Source organism: Phragmites australis, chromosome 5 (genome assembly GCF_958298935.1).
Source record: "Phragmites australis chromosome 5, lpPhrAust1.1, whole genome shotgun sequence".
Classification (NCBI taxonomy): Eukaryota; Viridiplantae; Streptophyta; class Magnoliopsida; order Poales; family Poaceae; genus Phragmites; species Phragmites australis.
In genome coordinates, this window is record NC_084925.1 from 34,644,152 (window position 1) to 34,657,308 (window position 13,157).

The 13,157-nt window shown below is 40.7% G+C and overlaps 2 protein-coding genes across 2 annotated transcripts; both read right to left on the reverse strand.

Moving 5' to 3' along the window:
- Positions 1–222: 222 nt before the first annotated feature.
- Positions 223–4,737, reverse strand: LOC133919388 (alcohol dehydrogenase-like 6). Its single transcript, XM_062363764.1, has 10 exons — positions 4,574–4,737; positions 4,339–4,475; positions 4,150–4,196; positions 3,745–4,067; positions 3,506–3,588; positions 3,346–3,421; positions 3,211–3,272; positions 2,797–2,892; positions 2,534–2,695; positions 223–535 (listed from the first exon to the last, which is right to left on the reverse strand). The coding sequence occupies exons 1-10, from the start codon at positions 4,623–4,625 to the stop codon at positions 419–421; spliced, it is 1,155 nt and encodes a 384-aa protein (XP_062219748.1). The 5' UTR covers positions 4,626–4,737; the 3' UTR covers positions 223–418.
- A 1,703-nt stretch (positions 4,738–6,440) lies between these two features.
- Positions 6,441–12,593, reverse strand: LOC133919389 (uncharacterized). Its single transcript, XM_062363766.1, has 10 exons — positions 12,261–12,593; positions 10,597–10,831; positions 10,321–10,407; positions 10,051–10,220; positions 9,495–9,637; positions 9,230–9,407; positions 8,534–9,131; positions 7,756–7,868; positions 7,430–7,673; positions 6,441–6,973 (listed from the first exon to the last, which is right to left on the reverse strand). Exons 1-10 carry the CDS (start codon positions 12,458–12,460, stop codon positions 6,746–6,748), a joined length of 2,196 nt encoding a protein of 731 aa, XP_062219750.1. The 5' UTR covers positions 12,461–12,593; the 3' UTR covers positions 6,441–6,745.
- Between the last annotated feature and the right edge of the window lie 564 nt (positions 12,594–13,157).

Here is a 13,157-nt window from a genome sequence, read left to right on the forward strand (position 1 = left end):
GTGTGTTACTTGTAGTAAAAAAAAAAAGCAACACCCTTCTGGTAGGCTGCAAGCCTGTGGATTTCAAGATGATTGATTTGGCAGATTAAATTAGCGATGCTATGCCGCCAATGGTCCAACATTAGGATTAAGTCATGGCGCGATCGGATATATATATATATATATATATATATATATATATATATATATATATATATATAGATAGGATAGGGTAGGATAAGATAGGATAAGATTCTCTTGATAATGCTGTACTTCGACTTACAACACCAAAATTTACCAGGACAAGAAAACGCCAAAAAGGTTGAGCTGTGATGTGCTGATGAGTACTGGAGCCACAAGGGTGATCGAGGGGGAAACAGCAGATATAATAACAATTGTAAAGCATATGGTGGAAATCATGTGCAGTTGTTCAACGCTGTCAGTGTGGCATGTGAATCACACATCGCAAGCACTTGTTTTCTACCATCAGCTCAAGCGCTTTGTTGATGTCATCGAATGATATATCATGCGTGACTAGGCCATCAACTTGGATTTCCTGACAAGTGAAAGATATAATAGTCAATACAGGTTTATGCTTCCTAAATCATTTTTCAGATAAAAGCTTTCAGCCCATCCGCCGAAGAAGTTGGAACATTTTGTTTTGTTAGTGTCATAGTAATGAGTAGTTTTATGGCATCATTTGTGTACGTAATTACCATCTATTATGTCAACATGTATATTAAAGATAATCTTTCCACCTCACATTACTCTAAAGAAGGGGCAATATATTACTATCATTAATTTTCTCGTCTTTTTAAACGGTTGTTTCTGCAATACTGAAAGCAGTAGCTCAGGCGATACTGGCTTATGCTATGTCAGCCTTCAAGCTTCCCAAACAAGTATGCAAAAGGATCACAGATACTATGTCCCAGTACTGGTGGGGAGATGATGAACAACAAAAGCATATGCACTGGTTTGCTTGGTGGAAGATGTGTATACCAAAAAAAGCGTGGTGCCATGTGTTTCAGAGATTTGCATTGCTTCAATCTTGCTATGCTAGCACGACAGTGTTGGCGACTCTTGTGTGAACCTGACTCCCTCTGTGCTTCGGTGCTTCGAGCTAAATACTTCCCCTTAGGTGATCTAAGGAATGCTGAGTTGAAAAAAGGAAGCTCGTATATGTGGCAAAGCCTATGGGGGAGAATCCAAACTTTAAAAAAAAAGGTACATCTGGAGAGTGGGAGATGGTACTCAAATTAATATTTGGGATGATCCTTGGATCCCTAATAGCCCTACGAGGAAAATATTGACTAGAAGAGGAGCCATTGTTTTAACAAAAGTTTCTGAGCTTATGGATGAGGAGACAGGTGCTTGGGACGAAGAACTTGTCCGCGACATATTTTGGCCGATTGATGCACAACGGATCTTGAATATTCCGCTAGCTGCTGGGAAAATGAAGGATTTTGTTGCTTGGAGTCATACTAAAACAGGGATTTTCTTAGTGAAATCTGCTCATTATTGCGAGTGGGACTTTCAACACAGGAGGAAACTTCAGCGTACTAATCTGTTCAGCACATCTAAAGTGAATCCGGTGTGGAGTGCTATCTGGGGTTTGAAGCTGCCGGTGAAGACCAAGATATTCTGTTGGGGAGCTCTTCTGGGAGCGATTCCGTGCCTTGGGAGTTCTAGCAAACCGGCATATCATTAGGTCAGGTCAGTGTCCTTTGTGCACACTCGCTTGTGAAATTATTAACATGCTCTGTTTGAGTGCCCGTGAGTCAAAGACATATAGGAGCACATGGGGATGAACCAGATTGTGCAAGACGCCTGCATGGTGGACAGGGCGTCTGATCGCAACAGCCGCCTGGTATGTCTGGTGGGAGAGGAGGAAAGCTATACACAATGAACCGGTGCAAAAGCCCATCAAGTTGGCCCAGGCGATCTCTCTACTGACTCTGAATAAAAAGCGAGAAAGAAAAGTTCTGGTGTTAAACGCTATGGATGGCAATTGCCTGTTGAGGGTTACGTGAAGCTGAATGTCGACGCTGCTTTCAGCAATGATCAAGGATTGGGTGCAAAGGGAGCAGTGCTTCGTGATGATGGGGGCTTCTTCATTGCTGCTAGTAGCTGTGGTATTGACTACGTTGCGGATGCAACTACCGCTGAGGCACGAGCACTTTGTGATGGGCTCATATTGGCTGAGCAGGTAGGTTGCAACTCGATTGTGGTTAATTCTGATTGTACGGAAGTGATCGACAATATGAAGGAGGGTGGCAATTCCTTAGGTCCGGCTGTAGCTATTTATGAAGAATGCATGTTTATGTGTTGCGGATTTTCTAATGTGGTGTTTTAACATTGCCCGAGGGAAGCCAACAAGGTAGCAAATACTTTAGCTTGTAACTCGGAAGGGCCTCTGACGATTGTTTGACATGAGGAACCTCCTAATTTTATTTTGGCGCTGTTAACGAATGATGTTACGGTTATTTGGTTTGCAATAAAGTTGCCATGATGGTTTTAAAAAAACGGTTGTTTCTGCAAAAGTTTTCACAAGTACCTTGTCTGCATACTTATCCACCAATGAAGGTAGATCAGATTTAGGTCTCCATCCTCCAAACAAAGATCCCTTCAGTGTTCTTCCAGATAGAAGGAATGCATAATGAGCAGACACCTCTGGCTTTGCTTTTGGTACACCAAGAGTTACAGTCACTCCCCAACCCTGGCAAGAAGAAAATATCAGGGGGAAATGCATATGAATAAAAGGGAACAGAATATGTTAACTGTGATATGTATGCAAAGAAAAGCGAGAAGGAAAAATACATCAGAACATGATTGAAGCGCAGTGGAGACTACTCCAGTATCACCCACACATTCAAAAGAGTAATCTGCACCTCCATCAGTAATCCTTTTGACTACCTGCAAGCATGAAGAAAGCATTCTACTTGGTTTCTCACATTGCAACCAGGAGGTTAAATGCAGTGTACACATGATCATGAGTAAACTTCTGTCTTAAAAATTGGATTGTGAAGCATATTGTTTATAGAGCGAGCATTTGAAAAAAAAAATCCTGTTCAAAACAATGCCTGGAGAAAGTACTGCTATGGCAAGTGTATTTAGCTCCAATTAAGTTGCTAGCCATAGTCTGATTAAACATAGCAGTTTGTTCAAGTAAGCAGAATGGCATAATCTAAAAAACAGAGAGTGATGAGCAGGTGACCAATTGTGTAAACATACCTGCTGAACAGGTTCACTCAATTCATCCGGATTAATAAAATCTGTAACACCAAAAGCTTTCCCTGCACCATGAACAAAATAAGTAACACAAACAGGACTCATGGCAGGAGGGAATAACTTGACAGTGCAACATACCCTTTTCTTGCTTCTCAGGATTAGTATCAACTCCTATAATCTTGGATGCCCCCCGCAGCTTAGCACCTTGAGCTACCTAAATCATCAGATATAGGCTTCACAACTGCAGTTCTTGATGTCTGCTAATTAGCTTATAATAGAAGTTTCTGTAGATACTCACAGAGAGTCCTACAGTTCCAAGACCAAATATAACTACACTTGAGCCCCTTGATACATTAGCAACATTCCAGGCTGCACCAAGTCCTAAAGAATGGAACAATGAAAAAGGGGATGATCAGATACCATTAAAATATGCAACAATGCAAGCTCACCACTCACCAGGCATCAATTCTTATTTCTTAGAACCAGAAGAGCAAAAACAACTGCAGAAGGACTGGCATCTGAATCTTCAAGATTTACCTGCAGACACGCCGCAGCTCAGCAGGCACACCCTGTCCATCGGCACGTTTGGACCAACTTTCACCGCACATCCTGAATGGACAACTGTGTACTCGCTGAAGCTTGACACTGCACAGTAATGGTACACTAGTTTCCCCTTAACCGAGAAGCGGGTCTTCTGATCGCTGTGCATGACACCCTTCCTCTCCAAACCGAGCTTCTGGCACATGTTGCTCTTCCCCGAGACGCAGTGCTTGCAGCTCTTGCATTCCCCGATGAAGACAGTAAGTACGTGGTCTCCTACTTGGAATTCAGTCACCCCTTCACCGACACTCTCTACTACTCTGCAGATCAAAGGTGCTCAAATGTCAGTAGTACAAGCAATTCGCAAGGCTCGGCAGCGTGAAGAGAGATCAGGGAGCGCACCCGGATGCTTCGTGCCCGAAAATTCTGGGAAACAGATCAGGTTGCGCCTGCGTGGTGGAATTCGAACACAATACATGTAAGAAGCACATGTCGAGATCGCCAGTCTCAGCGAAGGTTCAGGGAGGAAAGCTAGAAGAGCTAGCATTTCACCGAGCCTTTCACATGCAAGAGAAGAAACTGCGCGCGTACCTTGGACTGCCACAAGGTGACGTCGCTGCGGCAGACGGAGGTGGAGACGACATTGACACGGATCTCCATGGCCCCCGGCGGCGCCACCTCCACCTCCTCCATCACCAGCGGCTGCCCCGGGCCCCACGCCACCGCCGCTGCGCGCAAGCCACCGAATCTTACTCGCTACTAGTTGGTACAAGGAGCAAGTGCAAAAACACGTCTACGCAAGAATTCAGGTCAGGTGGATTCGTACCTCGGCAGGTGATGGCGGCCGGAGGCGAGGAGGATGCGGCGGCAGCGGCCATCCCGGCAGATTGTCGCCTCGGTTTCCTCTCCGTAGGAGGTTGGTGTGGGCTGTGGAGAGGAGTCAAACTACCCGCTTGGCCTTCGTGTCAACTCTCCATTCGCTTAGTAGGCGCTCATTCAGGAGGAGCGTTAGGTAGCAGCGCTCCCCACACCTACCACCGTTGGCACCCGCCAACACTGTGAAAAGAATTTCTTTTAAGATGGTATCTTAATGCACGTTCAAAGTTCAAACGCATATCATATACTACATCTTATACAAGTACATCTTCATATATTTTAAGACACAACTCACACACCTACTAAAGAGATCCATAAAATCTTAAGCTCCGCAAATGATAAATATGTTACCCTCCTATTATGATCCATATAAGCTCGAGACTGTCTGAAAGATAATTAGAGAGAAATCACATCCCATGGATAGAACCTAGACGGGTGGCATGCATAACTACAATGCTACCATCGCGCTACAAGCAAGGTTCACCAATTCGACAAAATACATTGATATTCATGATATTCAACCTATGGAAGCCGCATTGCATTCAGAAACCGATCGATTATCAAAATTTAAATTCAAAAAAATCATAAAAATATTAAAAATATTAGAGACAATTTTAAGACTTTCTGTGAAAAAGATTCAAAAATATCGTTTGCAACATATTTTATATGGAGGAAGTTTAAAAAAAATACTGAAATGGGCTACGTAAACATGATGATTTGGCCCATCGCGTTAAGGGAAAGATTAACATATATTTTTCGTATAGGGCATATCTTAAATGGATCTTTAAAATTTGCTTCACTTCATTTAAAGTTTTATTAATTTTTTCATAATTTTTACAAAGTTCACAAGCACAAAGTGAACATGTTAAGAAACAATATTGTAATTAATTTTTTATGTCTACTATTATTTTTCCTACATAAAACATAGTATAAGTAAACTAATAAAAGTGGTTCACTAATTTTAGAGGTGTGATGAGTTAGTTATGAATTAATCTAGTTGCAACACATTTACACAATCTTGCAGGTTAAAATAGCTACCTCATGAGTTTATGTATTTTTAAAAGACATAGGATCATGTAAGAAGACTAACAAAATTGGTTTCATGATTTTTGGATTAGCAAAGAATTAACTATGCATTTAACTAGGTTTAGCAAATACATTTTCTCACAGAAAATATTCAAATTTTTCACGAGTATAAATAATTTTATAATGTAGATCATGTTATAAGAAAACCAACAAAATTTGTTTCACTTGATTTGAAGCTCAGATGAATTAGTTATTGATTTTACAAGGTTAAACTATTTTTTGGTTTTTTTTAACCTCACCGAAATTCGAGAAATGCTTTCGGTAAATAGAGAAAACCAAACGGTTTTCGAAGAATTCGAGCGGTTTTTGATATTGATCGAAATATGAAGAATGCAATCGCATATCAACAAAACTAGTCAAAGTATCACATTCGAGAGTCCGATTCAAACGTCTTTTTTTTCCTCGGTCAACCAGATTTGATCACATGAATTCATTTGAATTTTTCAAATTTTCGCTCAAATTTCGTGCATTTTAAATATTTCGAGAATGCGCAACCCATGTTGCATTTGTGAACCCTGGCTACAAGTGTGTTCTCCCTGTGGAAAGAACTTGAACAAGCTGTTAATGGCAAGAAAGGGGCGAGCAGGCATAGCGCGCAAATAAATACTAACAAAGATTTCAGGGGAAAAAAGGTGACAAAAATTTTACATCCCTTTTCCAGAATCTACATGAAACCACCTTACATTCCAACAACGCAGAAGTGCGGAACACAATAATCTGATCAACCTCCGTAGTTCAATGCAGGAAAGAGCGCCACTGTTAACCAATCATTCAATTATGTTCATAAAATCGCATAAGAACTCCAGAAGCTTATCATCCTAACTTCTAAATGTCTGACAGTCAAGGATCACTCATCATTTTACATCCATAGCAATGTCTCTGTACATTGGTTATCAGGGCTAATCGGTAAGCATTTTCATTGCAACGATGATTGCAAGCGCAATCAGGGTTGAAATCTCTACATGTTAGCTGGTCAGGTTAAAACGAGGAAATGGGGAAATTTGTGGGTTCTTTTCTCCTTTTTGAGAGCCCATGGTCATATCTTTTTCTTGTTTTCATTTGGTCTGATCATCTGCACAGGTGCAGCTGGAATGCGAGCCCACCACTCTCTAATTCTCCTGCGGAACTTCTCAGTGCTCTGTTTCCTTAGCGGCATCTCCCTTGTGTACACCTCCACAACTAACATCACGAGCAGATACCTGGAAGGTATGAAGACTAGAATTGCAGCTGCAGCAATAAGCGCTGCTGCGACCATTTCAGTTGCCTGTACGGGGAAAAGATAGGGATTAGCATTTAGCAGATTTGCCCTCTTGTACAGCTTAAACTTAGCTTTTTTACACTGCTGTACAATAGTTGATACGGATGTTGCAAAGGTATAAGAACATTTCAGTCTAGAACTTCAGAACACAAATTAGCTTGTTTTACAATGCTGCACAATAGTTGATAAGAGCGTTGCAAAGGCATAAGAACATTTTGTGCTAGAACTGCAAAACAAAATTTTGAAAAAACTTGATTCTTGTCAGTCAAAAAAAGTTCATCAACAATTGGTTTCAGCTTGTAAAACAAAATACCGGGTTAGGCATGCCAAGAGACTGTTTATGCATAAGTATATATTGATGTACTATTAACTTTTTAGCCTATGTGCCTACAACTAAGACCCTGGTTCCTATCAAGATATTGGAAAGCAAATATGTCAAACAGCAACGATCCAAAGACAAACCTTTGGAACAGATGCAAACAAGACAGCTCTGAACTTCAGAAGAGCAATGTTTGCAGTCTGCAGAGAATCTTCTAACTTGGATATAGACTCCTGCAGGGTCAAGATTTGTTCAACAGCATTTTTACTTGGAGGCTGCTTTACTTCAAGCACTTCCAGCAATTTTCCATCTCCAATATACTTATGCCAAAGCATGACAACAGCAAAAGCTAAGAAAACAAAGGGCACTATGTAACCGACAATGCCCCTGTGAAACCAAAAGGGGAAATTTGAATAATTAGATATGTGTAAGCATACTTGGTAAGATACAACGACCACAATGAAGTTACCTTTGAATGACGTACAGCATAAAAGCTAAGAATAGAAGTGATTTAAGAGGATCTTCCCATTGGCTGAGAGAGTAAATAAGCTTGCCTACTTGAATGAAAGGGAAGAGTAGCTCCTGCAATATAAATGTAATCCATCAGAATTCAAATATCCTTAATGGTGTACAACACTGAAGGATCATTTCATTTGGAGAATGAATGTAATGTCCAAGAAAGAGAAAAATAACAGATCCAGCAGTGTATCATGACGAAAACATGCAATTAAAGTGGAGCCAAATGTAATTAAGAAAGGGATATGATAAATATTCAGGAAAAAGGATGCAATTTTTGACAGCTCATTATATAGCCTGAATACAGTAGACAGCACAAAAACTTAATAAACCCATGGGTGGTCATGCGCAAGATATTGTTTTGTTTTGTTTTGTTTTGCATGAACATGTAAATCTATTGCCGCGACACCAGCAATGCCACGTGTATAAAAGTTTCCTTTTCTTCTATTGGCCAGTCATGGAAGCATAATTATGTAGTAGAGGAAAACAAGGTACGGCCACAAGATCATCAAGTATGTGGACCATGGCACTATTCATTGACCAATAAGCAGAGAAATAGGCTTGCATAATGTGAAACGCAAGGAGTTTCGCCAAAGAACTATTCAAAGAATGAAAGCATTTTCCACATCCAAATCCAGGGCAACAAAGAAACATATTTGTTTCCAGTTGCATGTACGGAAAATTAGCAAGATCAAAAAGTAACAATTTAAACTGATTTATCACCAACACACCTGCATGAGGGCAATATTTGCATCAACACCTTCCACCTTTACTTGATCTACTGTCGCACGTGCTGACTCTATTCTCTCAGAGTAACAAAATGACTCTTCAAGAGCAGCCTCCAGAGATTTTGTAACACCAAAGCAAACAGCACAAAAGCTTATCTCCTTTTCGATTTCATCTTTTCTCTGCAGCAGAATAAATCCCATTCTCGAGAGAGCGTACAAAGAAAATGGTACAGAATGTGTCCGTGGCATTTTGTCAACTATTGATTCAGTTTCCAAATGGCTCAATGAAGTGTCCAAAAGCTGGAAATAGTTATTATATAGGGCTTCTAAGACCATGTCTCCTTTTGGAAGCTTTTCTGCTAAGCTAAAAGTAAGGGTTGTCTTAAAGTGAGAAGGAGCAATATGAAAAGCTTCTTTCACAGCAGAGTATCTCAAGATGCCCAGAATAGCTTTGGAGAGTGCTTCTGCTCTCTGAACATCTCCAAGGTTGAACTTCCTGATAAATCTATTCACCTGCAATACTTCACGGGTGATCGCTAACCAATAGTCTCTTCGTGAGGAACCTCCTAATTCAGGGAAGTCGAAATAAATTGGTTCTGTTCTGTAAATAAGGTGCAGTTAGTTTTGAAGGCAGCCCATGAAGAACTACAGTGCTCAAGAAAATGGGTATTGGAGAATCTTTCCCCTTTCAATACTTACAAAGTGCTTGATTTGTACATCACAGCCTTATCAAAGAGGCGAACACCCATTGGTCCAGTCAAATCACGCTTAATCACTTGATTTGAATCTGTTGTTAAATCGTATTTAACAATTTTATCACCATAACCTACTCTGATACTCTGAAAATAAAGAGCATGTGTTGTAAGGATCAATCTTCCTGCCAAAAAGAAAGAAAATGTTAATGCCTTCCCAAGGTGCAACATGACTGCCAATTGAGGGGTTATTTGGCAATTAATTGATTCACCTGGCCATGCTGATATTCCAATATGTTGCAGTACAGGACGAATAGGCCTGTCTCCATCCATAGCTAATATACACTCCCCTGCATCAAGCTGAAAACTCGAAGCAAGTGGTGACTGCATGATACCTTTCACAGACCTCAATGCCCTATGAATGAGAATGATACATTGATACTGCTCTTAGTACCTCATGTTGAATCAATCAACAATCATAGCGTAAAGCAATATTAAAGATCCACAACCCTGTGCACCTTCTCCCTTCCTCTGTCAACTATCTGCGACCCAAGTACAATGCTTCACCAATTTAACTCCCCCAATTCAATGCTATGCTTTTTAAAAAAAATGAATTCAATGCTATGCTTACCACTTCTACAGCACCACAACTACTGCTTTCACAACACCAGATGCAGAGAGCATGAACTTGGTTTATATAACTTACTGAAATATCCGTTTCAGCCATGGCGACTTTCAGATATTTATGCATGAATGCAATAAGACATTAACAAAAGGCGGGGAAAATAATCTCAAGATTTTGGTAATATATGAAGTTGTATTCATTACCTGTCTAAACTCTTGAGATACTTGTCATAAACAAGGAAATGCAACTGGCCTCCAGATGAACATGTAAGTGCATCAAACAGATTGTGGACAGTAACCAAGTCAGCTACTATTGGGCATGAAGGTGCTATCCGTGCAAAAGCACTTAACCGAACTATCTTCTTGTCATCAACCTAAAAATGAACGCCAGTAGATTATCAGGTGTATGCGCACAGCATAAATGTGGTCACGAATGGAAAAGAGAGAGAGATGTAGTCTCAAAATAGAGCTAACTTGAACAGCCAATCTTGTAGAATTTGCATAAAAAATCGATCCCTCGTCCTCATCTTCAGTCTCAAGGGAATTACATGAGGTAGAATCCTGACCACCACAACACAGTCAGAAACAATGACAACTATCATCAAGTAAACTAAAACACTGTAAACCTATCTTAGGAAAATGCAGATATGGTCACAATTTTTATTTTGTTTACAAGGTATCTATTTGATAAATCAAACGAAGAAAAAAAATGGTTTCCTACAAACTACTGCAGCATTGAAGATTTCTCACATTTTCTAGAAATCCATCCTGGGCACCTGGAGATTCCCATGCAAGCATCATATCAAACATCAAATGGCGAAGATTCTTATCAGTCAAATAGTCCGGGCGTGTAGTTACTTCATGAAGAGCTTTGTGGCAGCAGTACTCTACTAGCTCCCTTGCATATGTATTATGCTCCTTACAACTATCTGGGAAATCAGTCTCAAAACTTTGCTGCAAGTTTTCAGTTGCAAGATCAAGGATCCTGAAATTGTGAGGGTTAGGAAGAACGCAATTCAATTCATAACTGAGCATTTTGAGAGGAAATGAAAAGATCTTGTCGAACACAATAACAAACATTACGAAGAAAATGTGGACAACTCGAGATTATATAGGATCATGCAATGTCTTTAAAATTAGTGCCTATAACAAAATATGCTTTATAGCATAGGACTTGGTTTATTCAAAAATGGATCTGCCTTTTGTTGATCCAACTGTGGCTAATTTACGTTGTTAGCTCCATCCCTTTCACAAAATGTTGAAGTTGATATGAGAAGCAACACATGTTGAGCAATAACTAGATAATATTAAGTTTTCAAGAAATCCAACGTTGATCCTTCAGAGAAATCAGCTGTGTGTGCTGTCCTTTCTCTAAGAACTGATTGTAGAATGTAGATAACAGCTAAAACTCTGGTGTAATTATTTTGTGACTGTCTGATTGCGCCATTCATTCCACTGTTTCACAGGAAGATAACTAGGTAATATTAAGTTTTCAAGAAATCAGTCTCAAAACTTTGCTGCAAGTTTTCAGTTGCAAGATCAAGGATCCTGAAATTGTAAGGGTTAGGAAGAAAGCAATTCAATTCATAACTGAGCATTTTGAGAGGAAATGAAAAGATCTTGTCGAACACAATAACAAACATTACTAAGAAAATGTGGACAACTCGAGATTATATAAGATCATGCAATGTCTTTAAAATTAATGCCTATGACAAAAGATGCTTTATAGCATAGGACTTGGTTTATTCAAAAACGGATCTGCCTTTTGTTGATCCAATTGTGGCTATTTTATGTTGTTAGCTCCATCCCTTTCACAAAATGTTGAAGTTGATATGAGAAGCAACACATGTTGAGCAATAACTAGATAATATTAAGTTTTCAAGAAATCCAACATTGATCCTTCAGAGAAATCAGCTGTGCGTGCTGTCCTTTCTCTAAGAACTGATTGTAGAATGTAGATAACAGCTGAAACTCTGGTGTAGTTATTTTGTGACTGTCTGATTGCGCCATTCATTCCACTGTTTCACAGGAAGATAATGACGCTCCAGTGCTCACGTTAGCAAAATATTGAGATCATTCTTTCCAATTCTCACACACACCCAATGGCCACTGCACTTCCTCAGTTAACTTATGCAGCACAGATGGATGATGAGCAGCCTGAATTGATGTTTAGTTATATATCGAGCACTCTACCCCGCGCCTTATATTTATGCATCAATCAAGTTTGGGGACAAAGTAATCTCCCACATTTCTGTGGAGTTCTAGTGCGATCCGATGGCGTTGTGGAAGCCACACCAAGTCACCAATCGGGAAGACCAAAAACGTTCGTGCGCAGCCTCGCCGATGAACAGTCAATAACTCAGATCAAACTTCCGTCCCCAACCCCTTATCGGAGTAGATTCGTGGCCGAATACCTCGAGCAGCGGGAGACGACGGAGTTGGCGATGGAGGATAGCTGCGGGATGCTCCCGTCGCATCCGCTCTCTCCGTCGACGGCCGCGGCGCCGGAGGGGGAGGCGAGAAAGGCGGCAGCCGCCTCCGCCCGGCGTTGGGAGAGGCGGGCGAGGAAGGTGCGGATGGGCTTCTCCCGCACCCACGCCTCCACGATCCCCATGCCGGCCGCCCTCTCTGTTGCTGTCGCTCTCGGCTCTCCCCCTCCCCTTCGCTTGCTCGCTTGGACTGGAAGCCTCGTGTTTGTGCCTTCTTTTCCGTTGGCAACCCGGCGGATTTTTTTTTTCCGCCTTCCTTGCTCGGCTCCGCTGCGTTTAAGACCATCTTATCATATTTTCTTCGTTCCGTTCATTTTTTTTAATTTTCTTTTTCGTTTCTATTTTCTTTATTTTATCTCATCTTCAACAATTTATCTTCGAGTAAGATTATGAAGAGAAAGAAGAGATAATCCTGTTCTGAAAAAAAATGACCTTAGAATCTCTTCATGACGGGAACTGTGAAAGGTAACCGTTAGAGTGCTAAAAGGAACGAAAATCCCGTCGTGAAGGAATTCTGAACCCTAAAGGAAAACCGTTGGAGATGATCTAATAGCACGGTAACTGGGAGAAGTCGGTTGGCCTTGCTGGGACGATGGTTAACGCGAATGTGTAACCGCCGACTGATAGTTTGATGATGGTGGCCAGTCGGATTCTTTTTTTTTAAGGGAGTCGGATTCTGGTTTCTGCAAGATATATTTCACCGTGCGGTTTGTCCGAGTACTCGGAAGTAACGTGGAATTTTTATCTGCTACAGTTGAAAGTAACTTTGAGATCTAAAATATGATTATTTTTTTATATAAATCGAAATCTCTATCATATAAA